Here is an 18,708-nt window from a genome sequence, read left to right as displayed (position 1 = left end):
AATTTTATTCTTTTTTTCTCTTTTTTCATTTTTTTTTGACTATTCCAACTTTATTTCTCAGTGTCTTGATCTACAAAACGTATCTGCAGAAACGCAGGTGAAAATGCAGGTAAAAAGCGCTGAAAACGCACTAAAAACGCAGTAAATACGCATGCGTTTTTAGCGCTAAAAAATGGTCAAAAGCCATTTGGTCAAAAACCAAGGGAAGGAAAACGTGCAGAATAAAATGCAGGTACTCCGACGCATCGTGGGCACATAGCCTAAAAGCCAGAACAAGGTTAGAACAAGGCTCTCATAGACTTGTATTCAGTTGCTACCTCCGATGCGCTCCATGAAACGCTTGATCTGCCAACAGGTAACAAATTACTGGAGACCAAGCGGAGCTGCCCTGGAAAAAGATGAAGACTCCAGAAGGGAAGAATAAGACAGGGGGCAGAGGCCTTAGATTTACAGCATCACTCCAGCGGTGAAATTAAAAAACAAAACACTGTTATGGTGCTTTAAATAAATAGATTGCAAAGCTTCTCCTGTTCATTATAATGATAATTACGGAACGCACACAGACTGCGTACTGACAATGATTTTCATGGACCCATAGATTGAATGGGTAATTTTGATCGGTCTCATTTTTTGGCGAACATGCAGAATGCAAAAAAACACCGACATGTGAACAGCTCCATGGACTAAACTGGGTATAGAATCTGCCCTTTAAAATCATAGATATAAAATGTACATGAGTCACGGACGCCTGAAAGAGGCCTTAGGATGAGAACTGATGCACTTCTGTCTGTTATTTTATTATTAGTTTATCACTTATATAGCGCTCTTAATTCTACAGCGCATTACATACCCCAGCAACACTGTCCCCATTGGGGCTCACAATGTAGGTTTCCTATTAGTATATCTTTGGAGTGTGGGAGGAAACCCACGCAAACACAGGGAGAACATACAAACTCCTTGCAGATGTTGTCCTTGCTGGGATTTGAACCCAGGACCCCAGCGCTGCAAGGCTAACCACTGAGCCACCGTGCCTCCCAGTGTAATATATTTTTTGGTAATTGTTTCTGAGGTGTAATTGAGCGGTACATCATGTTGCGATTCTGTGATTACTGATAATGCTTGGTTTCCACTTATGCTCAGTGAAATATTTATCTTCTATTTAGGCCATTATGAACAAGTTGTGGTTTGGCTACAACATGACAAAAGCGATCTCAGCTCCTGTGTTCAACGTACAACTGGACAATTCACTGGACTTTGACGACTCATTCAGTCCGGTAAGCAGGAACCACAACCAGGAATTTACGTTCCCTGCTGATGCCGCAGATGGTAACAGGCGGTGCATGCAGTTTGAATTTAATATATCATGCTGATTTGATGTATGAAAGGGCATTTTAAACATTTTTATTGACCATTTATTGAACATCGACTGAATGATTTTGTTGGTATATTACACTGCAATATTTCTATATTACAGTGAAGCACAGCCTGTTATACGCTGCTACTGGCAGGGGCTAATAGGCTTCTGTATCTAGCAGCCTCGAAGGCCATTGTTATGTCTCTGGTTGTCATAGCAATCCCCTACATCCCACTACTCCATCACAAATGAGTGCGAAGGGTGGGTAATGTGGTGAGTCCTCCTCCTCTGCCTGCCACTGGGATGGGTAATTCCTTTTCCAAAGGGACCTCATGAGACACTGTGACTGTTGTAGAAAACTGAATCAATAGGCCGAACTTAATACTGCTCAATATCATTATTATATATTAATTTTCAGCACTTAATCTTAAATAAAATCTGTCTGTAGACTAGATGCTTCACATTTTATGATAAATAGGGTTATTGTAACATGTAATCTTACACTGCTTTTTATAAAGTTTATAAAAAAAATAAAACAATAAATCATACTGATCCTGGTATTCAGCCTTAAGTATATATAGTATATAGATGTACCTTCATGAATAGCCCCCACACAATATGATGCCCCCACAGTCTTCCCACATAGTATGATGCTACCACAAACCTCCACACAGTATGATGCTCCCTCAGCCCTCCACACACACAGTATAATGCCCCCACAGCCCACCCACACAGTATGATGTTCCCACAGCCCATCCACACAGTGTGATGCTCCCACAGCCCACATACACAGTGTGATGCTCCCACAGCCCTCCACACAGTGTGAGGCTCCCACAGCCCTCCACACAGTATGATGCTCCCACAGCCCACCCAGACAATATGATATTCCTATTCCCACAGCCAACCCACACAGTATGATGTTCCCACTGCCCTCCACACAGTATGAAGCTCCCACAGCACCCAGACACTGTCCACACACAGATTCATTGCACAGTATTATGTCCCTACACAGTCTGTCTACTGAGGCCCTGCTGGTGCACTGTAGTGTCATCATTGTGCCTGCTGCGCTCTCAGAAGCACAGGACAAGGGATGGAAGAGAGATCTGATGGCTGCCTGCTCCATCATTTTCACCAGTATCTGCATCCCAAGGATGCAGTTACCATAGACAATGAGATTCTAGGCAGGGGGAGCTGTGTCGTGCAGGAGGCCACTGTATCCAGCCCTTTGGTCTGTAACAGAACAGCTATATGGCTGTATGTGGCCTCCCACCATTTTCTATAATTTAATCCTATAGGACCCATTGTTATAGTTTTAATAATCCAGTGTGTTTCATTTTGCAATAGAAGTGTATGCCTATCTCTCCCTTGTGGAAGTAGAACATGTTCGAGCGCTACAAAAAGCAACAATGCTGGTTCACTACCATGAACCTCTTGCATATGTTTGATTAAACGTGTCTGCATGTGGTAATTGAACAATAAATGTCTTTATGAACATTTTAGGGAACACTATCATGCCACCAGTGCTGCCATCAGGCCAGTACAGCTGATACTGCTGTATGAGGCCCCTTGCTTTCTGATTAAATATGGGGCCTGGATAATTTCCAAGTAGAATAAAATTTGCCCCTCGCTGAAACCTTCACAGTTGAGGAGGGGGAGTGTTGGGTTGGCAGTTAACTATCAGTGACTGTCAGGGAAGGAGCATTTGATGTCACTAGTACAGCCAGAGCAGCTGCGTGTCAGTGACATGTAAGGCTACTTTCACTCTTGCGTTGAACCTCATCCGTTGCTATCCGCCACCTTGAGGAATTGCGGTAACCGTTGCAGGAAACCGTTTGATTCCTCATAGACTTCTATTAGCTACGGATAGCAACGGATGGCCTTGCGTTGCATCTGTCAGCTGACGCTGCGTTGCATCCACCTGGCGGATGGAACGCTGCATGTAGTGTTTTTCTGCGCTTGGCAGAGTGTAAAAAAAACGCAACCTGCAGGATTCCGTCGGCGTCCATTGTTTTTATACTGGGCGCCTATGGTGGCGTATTCTGTTAGAATCCATTATTTGACGGATTCTGTTAATGCAACCATATTTACACAACTGCGCATGCCCAGATGTGTAAAGTCAAGAAAAAAACTATAACGGATTGCGTTATTTTGTACGATTCGTTGCATCCGTTGTGCCACTATATGCAATGCCTCCATTGCATGCAACACACAACGCAATGCAACGGATGCCGTTCAACGCAAGTGTGAAAGTAGCCTAATGCTGCAGCCAGCCTGTGGTCCAGCACAGCACAGAGAGTAGCACAGTCCAGGACAGCTGGGGGGTCTTGATGACAAGCCTTATTCTTCCCAACTTTATAAGACATAAAGAGGGACAAATGAGGTGCACATAGTGTGCCTTGTCAAGTTTTGACCACTCCCCTAGCCATACACTAAGGCGGGCTTTGCACGTTGCAACATCGCAAGCCGATGCTGCGATGTCGCACGCGATAGCCCCCGCCCCCGTCGCAGGTACGATATCGTGTGATAGCTGGCGTAGCGAAAATTATCGCTACGCCAGCTTCACATGCACTCACCTGCCCTGCGACCGTCGCTCTGGCCGGCGACCCGCCTCCTTCCTAAGGGGGTGGGTCGTGCGGCGTCATAGCGACGTCACACGGCAGGCGGCCAATAGCGGCGGAGGGGCGGAGATGAGCAGGATGTAAACATCCCGCCCACCTCCTTCCTTCCGCAAATCCTACGGAAGCCGCGGTAATGCCGGTAGGAGATGTTCCTCGCTCCTGCGACTTCACACACAGCGATGTGTGCTGCCGCAGGAGCAAGGAACAACATCGGACCGTCGCGTCAGCGTAATTATGGATTACGCCGACGCTGCACCGATGATACGATTACGACAATTTTGCGCTCGTAAATCGTATCATCTAGGCTTTACACACTACGATGTCGCATGCGATGATGGATGTGCGTCACTTTCAATTTGACCCCACCGACATCACACCTGCGATGTCGTAGTGTGCAAAGCCCGCCTAAGATACACCCATTTGCCACTTCTTTATACTCTAGGAGAAGGAAATGTCAAAGGGGCGATGGTAGTGAGGGACATTCAGCAGACACCGAGACTGCAGGGCATAGACCCAAATCTGGGACTGTCTGCTGTATCCAGGACAGTTGAGACTAGAGATGATTTGCAGGACTCCGGTCCAGGGTGCAGGTCAGTGGTTCCTGGTGACTGGATGGGAGGCTACTAATCTCTTACCTACCGGCGTCCATGGCACGGGTTTGGATATTCCAGGGTTAGTGGCATGTCAATTGTTTTTGCCATTTGGGTTTTGCACTGGAAAGCTGAGTTTTTGACCAAAGTTCTGCAACAAAAAGGCTGCAGTTTGAACTGCATAGTGCGGACAAGAAACCCAAATTCCCATAGACTTTGCTTGAAAAGCAGAACACAACCATTTTGGCATTAAACGCTGCAGTTGAAAAAGCAGCAAAAAAGCAGGTAAAAAGCAACGTGCGGACAAGATGCTGCTGAAGTGTGCATTTGGGGCTTTTTTTTCTCTATAGGCTTCTATGTGGAGCCTTAAAAAAAGCACAAGTTTAAAAAAAAATCATTTTTACGTTCAAAATCAAAGCTTTTCTGTAGTAATAAAAAAGCATTAAAAAGTGGATTCACATGTGCACCAAAAACGATTCAAACAAGTGGGACAACACAGAAAAGAAATGCAGCAACCACGTAATAATCAGAGAAGTTTGTTATTGTGTCGTGGGGTGAGGACATCTGCAGAAAAAAGCAGTAGAAAAAAATGCAACATTTATGCTACGTGTGAACACAGCCTTAATATTACATTTTTATTACTTTTTTATGGGTTTAATAGAAACAAAATAATCAATCTTGCCATGTTTTATGCATTTTCCTAATCACCATAAATAATTTTATGGCTATGTTGTGTGGATTGTTACGATTATAGGGACACCAAATATGTCCATGTTATTAGTGATCTGAGATATTTATTACTTTTATTAATTTGTTAAAAGGCACATTAAAATGTCATTGTTTTAATTTTTGTATTATTTTTTAGCAATTTTATAGAAAGAAAAAAAAAATCTATTTTTTTCGCTCTCTAGAAAGCAGAGCATTTCTATATATCTGTAATGTGCAATGTACCAGTATACGCTGCCTGTGGAGTGAGAACCTGCACTGTAGCTTCAAGTATACAATATTCGCTCTGTTACATTAGCAGAGACTGTGGCTTAGGGCTGCTTCTCACTTGCGAGTTTCTCGCAGTAGAGCAATGCGAGAAAAACTCGCATTGGAATCGGACACACGTTAGTGAATGATTCAGCTCGCATCTGCGATTTTTTTTTTTTCTCAGTCCAAATCGGACTGAGAAAAAAATCGCAGCATGCTGCTTTTTTGCGAGTTTCTCACACCATTTTTCTCAATGATTTCCTATGGAAGTGTGTTTAAAGAAGGATCACACACGCGCACCAGCATTCACATTTGCGAGTGTGGCAGTAACTTCGCTCATTAGAAGAAGGGCAATGAGCCCCATAGGGGTGAATGGACCCCATGACGATCGGGAGGGTGCAAGGTTAGGAAAGGGTTAATGGGGTTTGCATGGGATGGGGGATATGTGGGAGTACAGGATTGGTAGAAGGGAGCTGTAAGGGGATTGGGGGGGAGCAAGGATGGGGTGGGGTGTTGTGAGAGGTATAAGAGAGGGGGGTGTACTGATCACCTCCCCTTTCGTCGCTTGATCTCTGTGTCCCAGGACGTACTGCTGCCTCCTGCCATGGCTGCCCTTGCTGAACTGCTGGAGATGGTGCGGGGGGCCTCCGAGGTATTAGGCGTGGATGCCCTGAGGCAGCAGCTGGCAGCGGTCTGTGGGGCTGGAGCGGCGCCGCCTGCTGTTACAGCGCCCGGGCCGATGCTACGTGCTCGGCGGGCGCGACCGCCGGAGCGCTACTCCCCCAGCGGGAGGGGGAGAATACGATCAAGGAGCCCCTGCGGGGACCCTCCGGAGCAGCGGCGGAGCCCTTCCACTCACCTAGGGGAGCAGCCGGCCACCGGGAGGAATCCGCGTCGGAGATCCCGTGGGTCGGGGGTGGGCGGAGCCTCGGCGAGGCCCACTTCCGGTCCGCGGCCTGCGCAGCATCGGACCGAAGCAGGGATGACGGCAGCCCCCAGTGATGTGCCGGCTGGGGGTGGCGCTCGGCGTGCCGGATTGCCGGAGGAGACTCCCTGCAGGCCGCAGGGGAGAGCTACAGGACGGAGGACGGGAGCGGATGCGCGCGGCGAGGGCAGGAGATCGGAGGAGGGGTATGGTGGCCCGCAGGCACGGAGGAGATCGGTAGTCACGGTCCCCCCCGGCGAGGAGCGTGCTGGGGGAGGGTCCCGGCGAGGAGCAAGCTCGGCACGGCCTTCCTGCAGTCGGCAGGGAGAGAGCCCTCTGAGGACGGCAGGAGAAGTGGCGGCGCAGCAGGATGGCACGACTACAGCGAGGAAAGACGGCGGCAGGGCGCCACGGCGGGAGAAACGGAAGAGGTCAAGCAGGAGTCGCCCGGACGAGCAGGGTGCGGTGACCGTGGGGGTCGACGGCTGCCAGGTGCGGGCTGTCCCCTCGCTGGTCCCCCCTGAGGATTTCGGCAGCGCATCTGACTCCAGCGAGGAAGAAAGAGCAGCGGCGGGTCGGACGGAGCGGCAGCAGGAAGATCGTGGCACGGCTGTTCCGGGGTCGGCGCAACGGCAGCCTGGTGAGCAGACAACAGAAATGTTTCATGCTGTGGGTAGTGCGAGCGGGGGCGGGGGTTCCGTCGCGGGATGCGTTGCGCTGGGGGCGAGTGCGGTCGGGCAGTCTGGTTTACCGGGTCCGGAGTTTTGGGGGCAGCTTATGGGGGTGTTGCAGGGGTTGTCTGCGGAACGGGTTAGTCGGACTGGGCCTGGGGCTCCGGTGGGGGCGTGGGTGGGCCCCACGGAGGTGGTGCGGACAGATGCGCCGGTGCGCGAGGTTGCGGCGGGGGACCCGACCTCGGCGGCAGGTACGGGACAGGAGGCAGGTGGGGCGGCTTCCGGGGGCGCAAGTAAGGAGGCGGAAAAGGAGAAAGAAAAGGAGGATGAGGTTGTGCGCTTGGATGATAGGGCGAGGAGTGAAATTTATGTGTGTTTTGAAGGTCAGTTAGGGGTTCATTTGAAAAAGGAGGTGAGGGAAAAGATTTGGAAAGGGGAGTATGTGGAAATTTTTTCCCTGCTTCCCTTGGAAAAGTTTAATTTGGATAAGGTAAAGCCCAGTGATACAAAAAAGGAGAAGGAGGATGAGGAAAAACGGAGGTATAGGTTGATTCCGAGGACGTTTACTAACTGGCTACAGGCCTTTGCGATCTTAGCCAGCGTGATCGGGGAAAAGGAGCCGGAGCATTGTTCCGCCCTATTTGGATATATGGATGCGATAGGGGAAGCGTATAGAGTATACGGCGGTTTAGGGTGGTTGAGATATGATGAGCAGTTCCGGCAACGGAAGGCTCTGCAGCCGGGAGTCCAGTGGGGCCACAAGGATATTTCTTTGTGGATGCGGTTAATGACGGCGCCGGTTCAGCCCTTTCGAGGGGGTGCCGGGAGCCCGGGTGCGAGCGGCGGGTCCTCGGCTGGACAGAAAAAGGGAGCTTGTTGGCAGTATAACGAGGGACAGTGTAAGTTCGGGGCCTCTTGTCGGTTTAAACACGAGTGTTCCGGATGTGGAGGGTCCCACCCTCTGGCCAGGTGCTTCAAGAAAGGGAAAGGAAAGGCGGGGGATGGATCTGGAAAAAGGGAGGACGCCAGTGAGGGTCAAGGCGATGCTTCCCTATTTAAGTAGATACCCGGATGTTCGGGCGGCGGAGTTGTTGGAACGGGGTTTTACGGAGGGCTTTCGGATTCCGTTTGAATCTGAGGCGCCGGTGTTTCGCCCGGGAAACCTGAGGTCCGCAAAAGAACATCCGGCGGTGGTGAAGGAAAAGCTGCAGAAGGAGGTGGAGTTGGGAAGGATGGCGGGCCCATTCCAGGACCCGCCATTCTCCAATTTACGGATTTCCCCCCTTGGGGTGGTTCCTAAGAAGGAGCCGAACAAATTTCGGCTCATTCATCATTTATCTTATCCGGCGGGATTGTCGGTGAATGATGGGATATCACCGGAATTGTCGGCGGTATGTTATGTATCGTTCGATAGGGCCTTGGAGCTGGTAAGGGTAGCGGGGCGGGGGGCCCTGATGGCAAAGGCGGATGTGGAAGCAGCTTTTCGTTTACTCCCGGTGCATCCAGAGAGCTTTCATCTCTTGGGGTGTATGTGGGATGGTGAATACTATGTGGATCGTTGTTTGCCGATGGGCTGTTCCATTTCGTGTGCTTATTTTGAGGCATTCAGTACGTTTGTGGAATGGGTAGTCAAGGAGGTGGCAGGAGTCCATTCGGTGATTCACTATTTGGATGACTTCTTTTGCGTGGGTCCGGCGGGCTCTTCGGTTTGCTCCTTGTTGTTGTTTACGTTAGAGCGGATCGCGCGGAGCCTGGGTATTCCGTTGGCAAAAGACAAAACAGAAGGGCCGGTGACGGTTTTATGTTTCTTAGGTATCGAAATTGATACACTGGCAATGGAATGCCGGTTGCCGGAGGGGAAGCTGTTGGATTTGAAGGCGTCGGTGCGGTTTTTGTCTCAGGCCAAGAAGGTGCGGTTGCGCGAGTTGCAGTCAGTGCTTGGAAAATTGAATTTCGCTTGTCGCATTATGCCGATGGGGCGGATATTTAATAGGAGACTGGCGGGTGCAACCGCGGGGGTAAAAGCTCCAAATCACTTTGTCCGAGTGACAAAAATGATGAAAGGGGATTTGTTGGTGTGGGAGGAGTTCTTGGACCGGTACAACGGTCGGACCCTTTGGATGAGCGAGGCAGTGTCCAATAGCCAGCTGGAATTGTACACTGATGCTGCTGGGGCGACGGGTTTTGGAGCAATTTTTCAAACACGCTGGTGCGTGGGAAAGTGGCCGCAGCGTTGGGTGGAAGCAGGTTTGGTGAGGAATTTGGCGCTGTTGGAATTGTTTCCCATTATTGTGGCGGTGGAGTTGTGGGGCCCTGTTTTTGCTGGAAGAAGGGTTTGCATGCATTGTGACAACATGGCGGTGGTGCATTCCATCAACGCACTGTCGGCAAAATCCCCGCCGGTTGTGGGGTATTTAAGGCATCTCGTGTTGCGTTGCTTGGAGTTAAACATTTGCGTGGTGGCTCGGCATGTGCCTGGGATTCACAACGAGGTGGCTGATGCGCTATCACGGTTTCAGTTTTGCAGGTTCAGGAAGCTGGTGCCGGAAGCGGACGCGGAGGGAGAACCTTGCCCGAACTGGCTGTGGGACCTGGCATCGGTATAGCATTTGAGGGAATTCGGAGATCGGTGTCTGAGGCTACTTGGTGCCGATATCAGGCGGTGTGGAAGGAATGGGCAGAGTTGGAAAGTAGGGAGTTCATGGAGTCGGGTTACAAGGGTCGAGTATTGGGGGTACTGATGTTAATAAGTGGGGATTTTTCGGAAGGCAGGTCGGTTTCGGTGATTGGTTGCAAGTTGGCGGCGTTGGCCTTTTTGTTCCAGATGCATGGGGTTCGGGACGCAACTAAGGATTTTCTGGTGCGACAGGCAATGAAGGGTTTTCGGAAAGGGGCTCAGTCGCGTGACTCTAGGCGGCCGGTGTCATTGCCATTGTTGGTGCGTTTAGTGGGGTGTTTAGGGAAGTTATGTTCGTCTCCTTATGAGCGGGTGTTGTTTTCGGTAGCTTTTGTACTGGCGTTTTTTGGGGCCTTTCGTATTGGCGAATTGGTCAGCCCGACTAAGCAAGCGATGGGTGGTTTGCTGTTGGGTGATGTAATGCTGGGGGAGGATAGAGTGGAATGTCGGCTTCGCTTTTCTAAGACGGATCAGAGGGGCCGGGGGCGCTTAGTAGTGTTGTTGGCTTTATCGGGGCACCAGTTGTGCCCAGTGTTACATGTGTCAGAGTTTTTAAAAGTGCGCGGCGGTTACCCTGGTGTTTTTCTTAGACATGCGGACGGATTGGCTTTGTCGCGGTATCAATTCAATGTGGTGCTGAAGATGGCTCTAGCAAGGGTGGGGGAGGAGCCACGTGAGTACGGGTCTCACTCTTTCCGGATTGGGGCGGCAACGGAGGCCGCCAGGTGGGGTTTGAGTGAGGACTGTATCCGGCGGATTGGGAGGTGGGAGTCTTCCAGGTTCCGTTTGTACATTAGGCCTCACTTGGTCAGGTGAGGGTCAGGGGTGGGGGACTCAAGGTTGGTGTTTGATGCCGGTTTTGTGGGGCAATTTCTTGTTCTGTTGCTGTTTTTTTCGTGGTCTTTGTATTTTAGGTCCATGTCTTGTGTGGATCCTCGGGCACTCCTATGTGTATTGGGGAGCGTTACGGGCGGATGTGCGACGTGACGGTCGGCAGCTTGGAGTGTCGGTGTCGGAAGCTCGAGTAAAGTGGCTCGGTATTCGGGGCATGACCTGGGGTAGAGTGCGCCCTGAGGTGGCTTATTATAGCCGGATGGATCGGGTCCCTGATGTGTTAATTTTGCATGTGGGGGGGAACGATTTGGGAGTGAGGTCGGCGAGGGAATTGAAAAGGGATATTAAGCTGGACCTGTTGCATTTGTGGAGGGCGTTCCCGGGCATAGTTATCGTTTGGTCAGACATTATAGCTCGGGCGCAGTGGCGTTTTGGGAGGTCGGTAGACCGTATTAATAGGGCCCGGAGCAAGCTGAACCGGGCTATTGGCAGGTTTGTGGCGAGAAATGGGGGGTTGGTGGTGCGGCATAGAGAATTGGAGGAGTCCACGGAGCAGTATCTGAGGAGAGATGGGGTTCATCTGACTGATGTGGGTCTGGATTTATGGATGTTGGGTTTGAGGGATGGCCTAGAGCAAGCACTGGGGGTGTGGGGGGCTCGGGCCAAGTAAGGGTGTCACTTGGCCGGCCTGTGGCGGGGTGATAGGTCCGTCTGAGAGGTTGGGAGTACCGACAGTCGGTTGTTTGGTACGAAGTCGCTCAAGGGGAGTGGCTTCGGAGTGGATGGGAACTTGTGGGCGGAGGTCCCGCAGGTTCTGGGTAGGGGTAATTAACGATGGAACGTTGTTACCCCTCACCTTGGGCCGGGTGATCACGGCCGAGGTGGTCCCTGGGCCGGTTTGGAGGTTACGGCCAGGGGGTTAGGAATGATGGTTTGCCTCTCGGACGGATCTATCGGTGTTTCTGGTTATACGGGTATATATGTATAAGGTTAAGTTGAACAATTGAGTGGCATGTTGGGCCACGAGTTTTGGTATACATATATACGGTAAAATAAAACTGTGGCCATTCCTGCAATAAAGTCGTGGTTCTCGTCTTTATTTAGGGAGATATAGTACGGGGAGGTGTTTCTGCAGGATAACCTGCTTATCCCTTATAGATGCGTCAAGAAGGGCAATGAGCCCCATAGGGGTGAATGGACCCCATGACGATCGGGAGGGTGCAAGGTTAGGAAAGGGTTAATGGGGTTTGCATGGGATGGGGGATATGTGGGAGTACAGGATTGGTAGAAGGGAGCTGTAAGGGGATTGGGGGGGAGCAAGGATGGGGTGGGGTGTTGTGAGAGGTATAAGAGAGGGGGGTGTACTGATCACCTCCCCTTTCGTCGCTTGATCTCTGTGTCCCACCCGCCCGCCCTGATATATAAATTTTATGTATATGTTTATAAAAAAAAAAAAAAAGTGAAACGGTGATGGTTTTTTCGAAAAAAAAACAAAAAACCAAACATTAAAAAAAAAAAAAAAAAAGGAATAAAGGTGAATACAAGGTTGAGTTGCTAATCTATTGTTGTCACAGCGGGGTGATAGGTCCGTCTGAGAGGTTGGGAGTACCGACAGTCGGTTGTTTGGTACGAAGTCGCTCAAGGGGAGTGGCTTCGGAGTGGATGGGAACTTGTGGGCGGAGGTCCCGCAGGTTCTGGGTAGGGGTAATTAACGATGGAACGTTGTTACCCCTCACCTTGGGCCGGGTGATCACGGCCGAGGTGGTCCCTGGGCCGGTTTGGAGGTTACGGCCGGGGGGTTAGGAATGATGGTTTGCCTCTCGGACGGATCTATCGGTGTTTCTGGTTATACGGGTATATATGTATAAGGTTAAGTTGAACAATTGAGTGGCATGTTGGGCCACGAGTTTTGGTATACATATATACGGTAAAATAAAACTGTGGCCATTCCTGCAATAAAGTCGTGGTTCTCGTCTTTATTTAGGGAGATATAGTACGGGGAGGTGTTTCTGCAGGATAACCTGCTTATCCCTTATAGATGCGTCATGATTGTGACAGCACATTTCCAAAGGTAAATTAAATGACACATGTGTAATCTCTTTTAGCTAATTAAGATGTTGCAGGAAACTAGCATCGCAAACGCGACACACACGCGAGCAAAAAGCATCGCACTTGCGTTGCACTCGCACCTAACGTGAACTAAAATCAGCCGAGTTTTTTTCAGCCCAGTCGGACCGATTTTACTCGCATAGATGTGTTTCCAGCCTTAAAGGTTTAGCTGCTGCCTTCAACTGTAAAAGTTGTCAGTTCAAGTCCCTGGGACACTCACATTAAAAGGAAAAAAATACTTTTCTGCAAGTATAAAGAAATTATCATTTTTGCAATTTTTTTTAAATTATTTTGCTAGTAATTTTAGTGCAATAAAACAAGCTGATTATTTCTTCATCTCTAGAATACAGGTATATAGAAATACACTGCTATGTACAGATTTATCTCTATGTAGCTGTATAATCTGCTTCTGGGTTCTCTGCCTGCATTAGGCTAGGGCCCCACTTTGCGTTTCCACCTGCGTTTTTGGTGCTTTTTAGGTCCGTTTTGAGAAGCACCTTTTTCATGCCAAAAGGCATGCGTTTTGATTTTCCCAGCAAAGTCTATGGAAAATGGGGATTTCTAGACCCGACTTTGCATTTTAAAACGCTGCGTTTAATTTGCATATTTTGGACTTCAAAAATGCATGCTTTTTGGACATCAAAATAATTATTTCATATGTCTCTTTACACACACACATAAAATTCTTATTTTTAATTGTCGTATTAATAAATTATTGCTATTTTTCCATTTAATATCATATTACCGCTATAATTTCATTAAATTAATCTATTTTCATTATTTTTCACAAAAATATAGATTTGTTTATATTTTTCCAATTTTTTCATTGAGTTTGACTATTTAAACTTTATTTAGCAGTGTCCTGATGTTCAAAACGCATCTAACAAAACGCAGGTGGAAAAGCAGGTAAAAAGCACTGAAAACGCATCTAAAACGCGGTAAATACACATGCGTTTTCAGCGCTAAATTTCTGAAAAAGGCAACTTTGGTCAAATCAATTAAGCCCAAAAAGTGCATTTAGAACTGCAAGTAGGAGAACGCAAAGTGGGGCCCTAGCCTTACAGATGAAGAATCCAATATCCTCCTATGTCTTTCAGTCTAGGCTGTAGCTCATTGGTAGAGCTGCTGCCTATGGAAAAACAGTTCACGATTTCAGGGAGACCAGAGAAGAGAAATGTTTATTTAATTTATCTCTGTGCATTGAGATACCCCGAGGAGAGGTGAATGTATGGATAGTGGGACTGAGCCCTGAAATCCAGGCATTCCTACTGAATCTGGGACTGGCTCTACAAAAACAGTACCTCTGCCTCTAAGGGGGCATTCACACATCCGATTTTTTTTTGTCAGACAGCACAAAAACCTACTTATTATTCCTATTCTGATCCTCAACATCAGATCAGTATAGGACATTGTACCGCCCCCGTGGAAGCAGCCGAGCTGCTCAGATTCGGGTTCGCTGTGGCTCATGGGTCTCCGGACCCGGGGGTCGTGCGGCCACTCGAATGAAAAGTGGCGGTGTTTACAGGGGAGTTATAGTTCGTGACGCCACCCGTGGTGTGTGGTAATTGGGAGTACCACCGCTGCCGTTGAGAGTACCCGGGGGTGATGGAGCGGGGGCAGCAAGGTGTTGTAACCCTCCATGAGTAGGGGGTGCCCCGGGACTCAGTGAGGGGGTGCCATGGGGATGCAGGGGTCACTCTCGTACTCACTAAGTTCATAGACAGACACTGACAACCGAGTAAACCAAGTCTCTTGGTACCACTGCCGCTGAGGGGAGCTCGTCTGGGTCCCGTCCCCAAGTGGTGTTGCGTGGTAATCCGTGACCTGCCTCCTGGCATTTAGTTTGACTTCAACTTGATGGCCCAGTAGCATAGAACTAGCCGGGCCTCACTCCCTACCATGGCTAAGTATGGGAGCTTGCTCTCAGGGCTCACGCTTGGGATTTTCTGGACCGTTTTGGTTGGAAAGTCCTATCCCCCTCGTTGCGCTAATGCCCCGATTCTGGAGCAGGTGGGAACGGATAGTAAAGGCTCCGTTCTCCTCAGGTGAATTGTCGGTTTGCCTGAAGCTACTCCCCGACCTAGAGTCCGTGTACCCCGTCGTGCCTTTAGTCCCGGACCGGTGATAGTGCTAGGCTGCCGGCTGTCCTCTTCGAAAGGTTGGAGCACCTCGCCACAATCCCCTGCGACCGGGGGTCCGACTCCTCTAGGCCTAGATCACCGTCTGCAACATAGGCAGTTACTTCATGAGTCACCACTCCCGACTTCTCTGAGCTCCTCTCAGCTCAAGGACTACTTCCAACTCCTTCTCCACTCACCGACAGACTCAACTCTCTACACTCCTCACCTCCCCTCCCTGACCCTCCAGATGGGCGACTTTATTCCACTCAAGCCGTCCACTGGTGTGTCAGGTGGGTGTGGTGCAGGGTGTCTCTAGGATTTGATTTGCTGTTGGAGGCAACACCACTTACGTAAAGACCCAGAACCAAGAGGTAGGCGGAATACTGCATGGAAGGGCAGCTTGTGCAGTACCCTGTGACGACCTGATAGTCCAGAGGCGTCAAAACATTTTCTGAGATTTTTTTTTCTCTAATTCAGGATTTTCATGGATGACTGAATGGACAAGTGATTGTCTATGGGTCCAAGTACTGGCTGAAACCTGTTGAGGCATCCTAGTTGACTTTTCTCCTTCCTTTTGCACTACTGGGGGTATCTTACAATAGATATGGAATTCTGCGGCACTAGGAACGTGTATTTTTGTTAATGCTTTATGGAATTTTATGCTTCAGCGTCGTATTTGTTTGATGGAACGTGTAATGTTTATTATGGTGAATTTCAGTATCGGTGGTGCTGGGAGAGTCGTGGATTATTTTAAATTCCACTCTAGTATTTTATTGGCACTACTATGTGTATTTTATACCACCTTATGATATTTGTTTTCGCCCAACTAGTGGAGAAAAATTGTGCTGCACTATGGTGTTTGTTTAGTTCCATATTTGAGGAAGGGTCACGTTACTGCTAACGATCACAGTCTTGCGGATTGGAAACACAATGATCTGGCTCCCAGAGGCGTCTCCATGTGGACCTGATGAAATAAAACTGCAAGAAAGCAGACACTAAAGGGGGCTTTACACGCTACGATATCGTTAATGTTTTGTCGTCGGGGTCAAGTTGTTAGTGACGCACATCCGGCGTCATTAACGATATCGCAGCGCGTGACACTGACCAGCGACCTTAAGCGACCTCAAAAATGGGGAAAATCGTTCACCATGGAGAGGTTGTCCCAAACTCAAAAATTGGTAAGGGTTGTTTATCCAGCTGGGTCATCGCTCATGCGGCAGCACACATCGCTATGTGTGACACCGCAGGAGCGAGGAACATCTCCTTACCTGTCGCCGGCCACAATGCGGAAGGAAAGAGGTGGGCGGGTTGTTACGTCCTGCTCATCTCCGCCCCTCAGCTTTGATTGGCCGGCCGCTTAGTGATGTTGCGGTGACGTCGCTGTGATGCCGAACGTCCCTCCCCCTTGAAGGAGGGATTATTCGGCAGTCACAGCGACGCCGCCGACCAGGTAAGTATGTGTGACGCTGCCGTAGCGATAATGTTTGCTACGGCAGCGATCACAAACAATCGCATGCGCGACGGGGGCGGGTACTTACACGCTCGATATCGCTAGAAATTGCTAGCGATATCGCTACCGTGTAAAGCCCCCTTAACACTTGGGGGGAAGTTTATTGTTTTGTCTTTCGTAAGATATGATCCATAATTTATAATATAATATGTTGAAAAGATGAAAATAGTGCAAAGCAATTCTATGGTGCAGACAGTTTACCCATGAGATTGTTTATATAATACATTGGAGTTTAAAATTTTAAATTTGAGTCCTTCCATGTATTAATAAGCGTAGCTCGCCCCCCTGACATGTACCATCCCTGATATTCACACCTGGCTGGTGTGGTGTTTTCTGTATATACCGTACATCCAAACACTACAAAAAAATTTCTGCATTAAAATTGACATGCAGTGTGGCTTTTATACCTGAAATTTCCATGTTTCCTGTCAGAAGTTGTCTCTATAGATTGCAAGTCTGTGCGTTTCCTGCTTGGCGATCAAGTGTCATTAGGATAGGCTAGGGTCAGCTGGCCATAGATTCTTTCATACAAGAGAACTGGGTCGATTATGCTAATGACACTCTGAGCACACTCTCATCAAAGTTTTATTCGAGTGTCAGCATAGTGTCAGCCAATTTTCTTGGATGAGAGATTTGGAGCACATTTGAGGAGAAGATGGAGAACAAAATTTCTCCATCTTCTCCGTTGCGCAAGTCCACAGAAATCGGCCTGCATTTGGATGTCATCGGAGTTCAGTCCAATGTTTTCCACGCACCCATAGATGTGATTGGGTGAGTGCCATCCAATTTGCATACTGTGATTTTTTTTTTTTTCTCATGTGAATCTGTATGAGAAATAACAATGATCACCACTGCCATATTGAATATCATTGGTTCAAGTGCTACCTGATAACAAAATCAGATAGCAATTGTTCCATTATTATGATGGTGTGAGCAAGACCTAAAGGCCCCTTTACACACTGAGACTTTCTAGCGATCCCACCAGCGATCTCGACCTGGTCGGGATCGCTGGAAAGTCTCCTAAGCTATGTGCGCACTTTGCGTCGAGGTAGTTGCAGTTCTAAACGCATCCTCTGGCAGAAATTGCTTTTGCCAAAAGTTGCTTTTGGTCACAGAAACACGATAAACACGCGTGCGTATTTATCGCATTTTAGCCGCGTTTTTAGCACTTTTTACGTGCTTTTACATTGCTTAAACTCAGATGCGTTTTGAACATAAAGACACTGCTAAATAAAGTTTAAACATACAAACACTATGAAAAAAGGAAAAAAAAACAAATATAATTATTTATATCCAAACAAAAAGAGTAATATTTAATATTTTAATTATAGCGGTTTTATACTATTTATGGCTAAAATAACAATTAATATTTTTTATTAATTTAATTGTCGAACTATGTGTGTGTGTAAAGGGACATGACATATTCCATTATTTTGATGTCATAAACGCATGCGTTTATGTAGTTGAAAATGCATGTTTTCTGCACCTAAAAAGCATGTAAAACGCTGGAATTTTGATGTTTGTTGCTTTTTGCAACTTCTCATTTACTTCAATGTTAGCAAAACGCAGGCAAAATGGCAAAAACAATTGACATGCTGCTTCTTTGAACGCTGCAAATTAAACGCAGCATTTTAAACAGCAAAGTGCGCACAAGAAATCCCCATTTCCCATAGACTTTGCTGGAAAATCAAAACGCATGCATTTTGGCATGAAAACGCTGCAGTTCAAAACGCTGCGGAAACGTAGGTAAAAACGCAAAGTGCGGACATAGCCTAACAGTCGCTGGTGAGCTGTCAAACAGGCAGATCTGGCCAACGACGCAGCAGCAATACGGACCTGCAGAACGACTTCGCTGGAAAGGGAACGCTGGCACACCTATGGGCTGGGTCACTAACGATGTCGTTGTAATGGTGTCAAACACACCGATACATGCTGCGCAGCGGGAAACAAAGGACCAAAGAATGGTCCTGAACGACTTGTACTGATCAGCGACCTCACAGCGGGGGCCAGGTTGCTGATGCGTGTCACACACTGCAAGGTCACTGGGGAGATCGCTATTACGTCACAAAACCAGTGATGTTACAGTGATATCGCTAGCAATGTTGCAGTGTATAAAGGGGCCTTTAGTCTACTTGTTGTGTCGGAGGAAATGCTGTGTTTGTGGGGCAGATGAAGAGGTGGTGATAGATCATTTGTGTTTCTTAGAATTTGTATTCACCACCTAGATTAGGGTACATACAGTGTGTCTACCCATATCCTGTCCACTGCCATTAACTTGAGAACGGCGGCAGCTATAGGCATAGAAGTGGTGTCTAGGTATAG

The 18,708-nt window shown here is 48.3% G+C and overlaps 1 protein-coding gene across 4 annotated transcripts in view; it reads left to right on the top strand.

Moving 5' to 3' along the window:
• The window catches only part of GGT5 (gamma-glutamyltransferase 5), a 216,374-nt gene that overhangs the window by 182,776 nt on the left and 14,890 nt on the right, over positions 1–18,708 (top strand). For all 4 annotated transcript variants that reach the window (XM_075320900.1, XM_075320883.1, XM_075320889.1 and 1 more), the window contains one exon: positions 1,164–1,274. In XM_075320900.1, coding sequence (XP_075177015.1) covers positions 1,164–1,274 — 111 coding nt within the window. The remainder of the gene's footprint in view (positions 1–1,163; positions 1,275–18,708) is intronic.

Source organism: Anomaloglossus baeobatrachus, chromosome 1 (genome assembly GCF_048569485.1).
Source record: "Anomaloglossus baeobatrachus isolate aAnoBae1 chromosome 1, aAnoBae1.hap1, whole genome shotgun sequence".
NCBI classification, from domain to species: domain Eukaryota; kingdom Metazoa; phylum Chordata; class Amphibia; order Anura; family Aromobatidae; genus Anomaloglossus; species Anomaloglossus baeobatrachus.
Note: the sequence above shows the minus strand (reverse complement) of the source record. Positions and strands in the feature narration are given on the sequence as shown.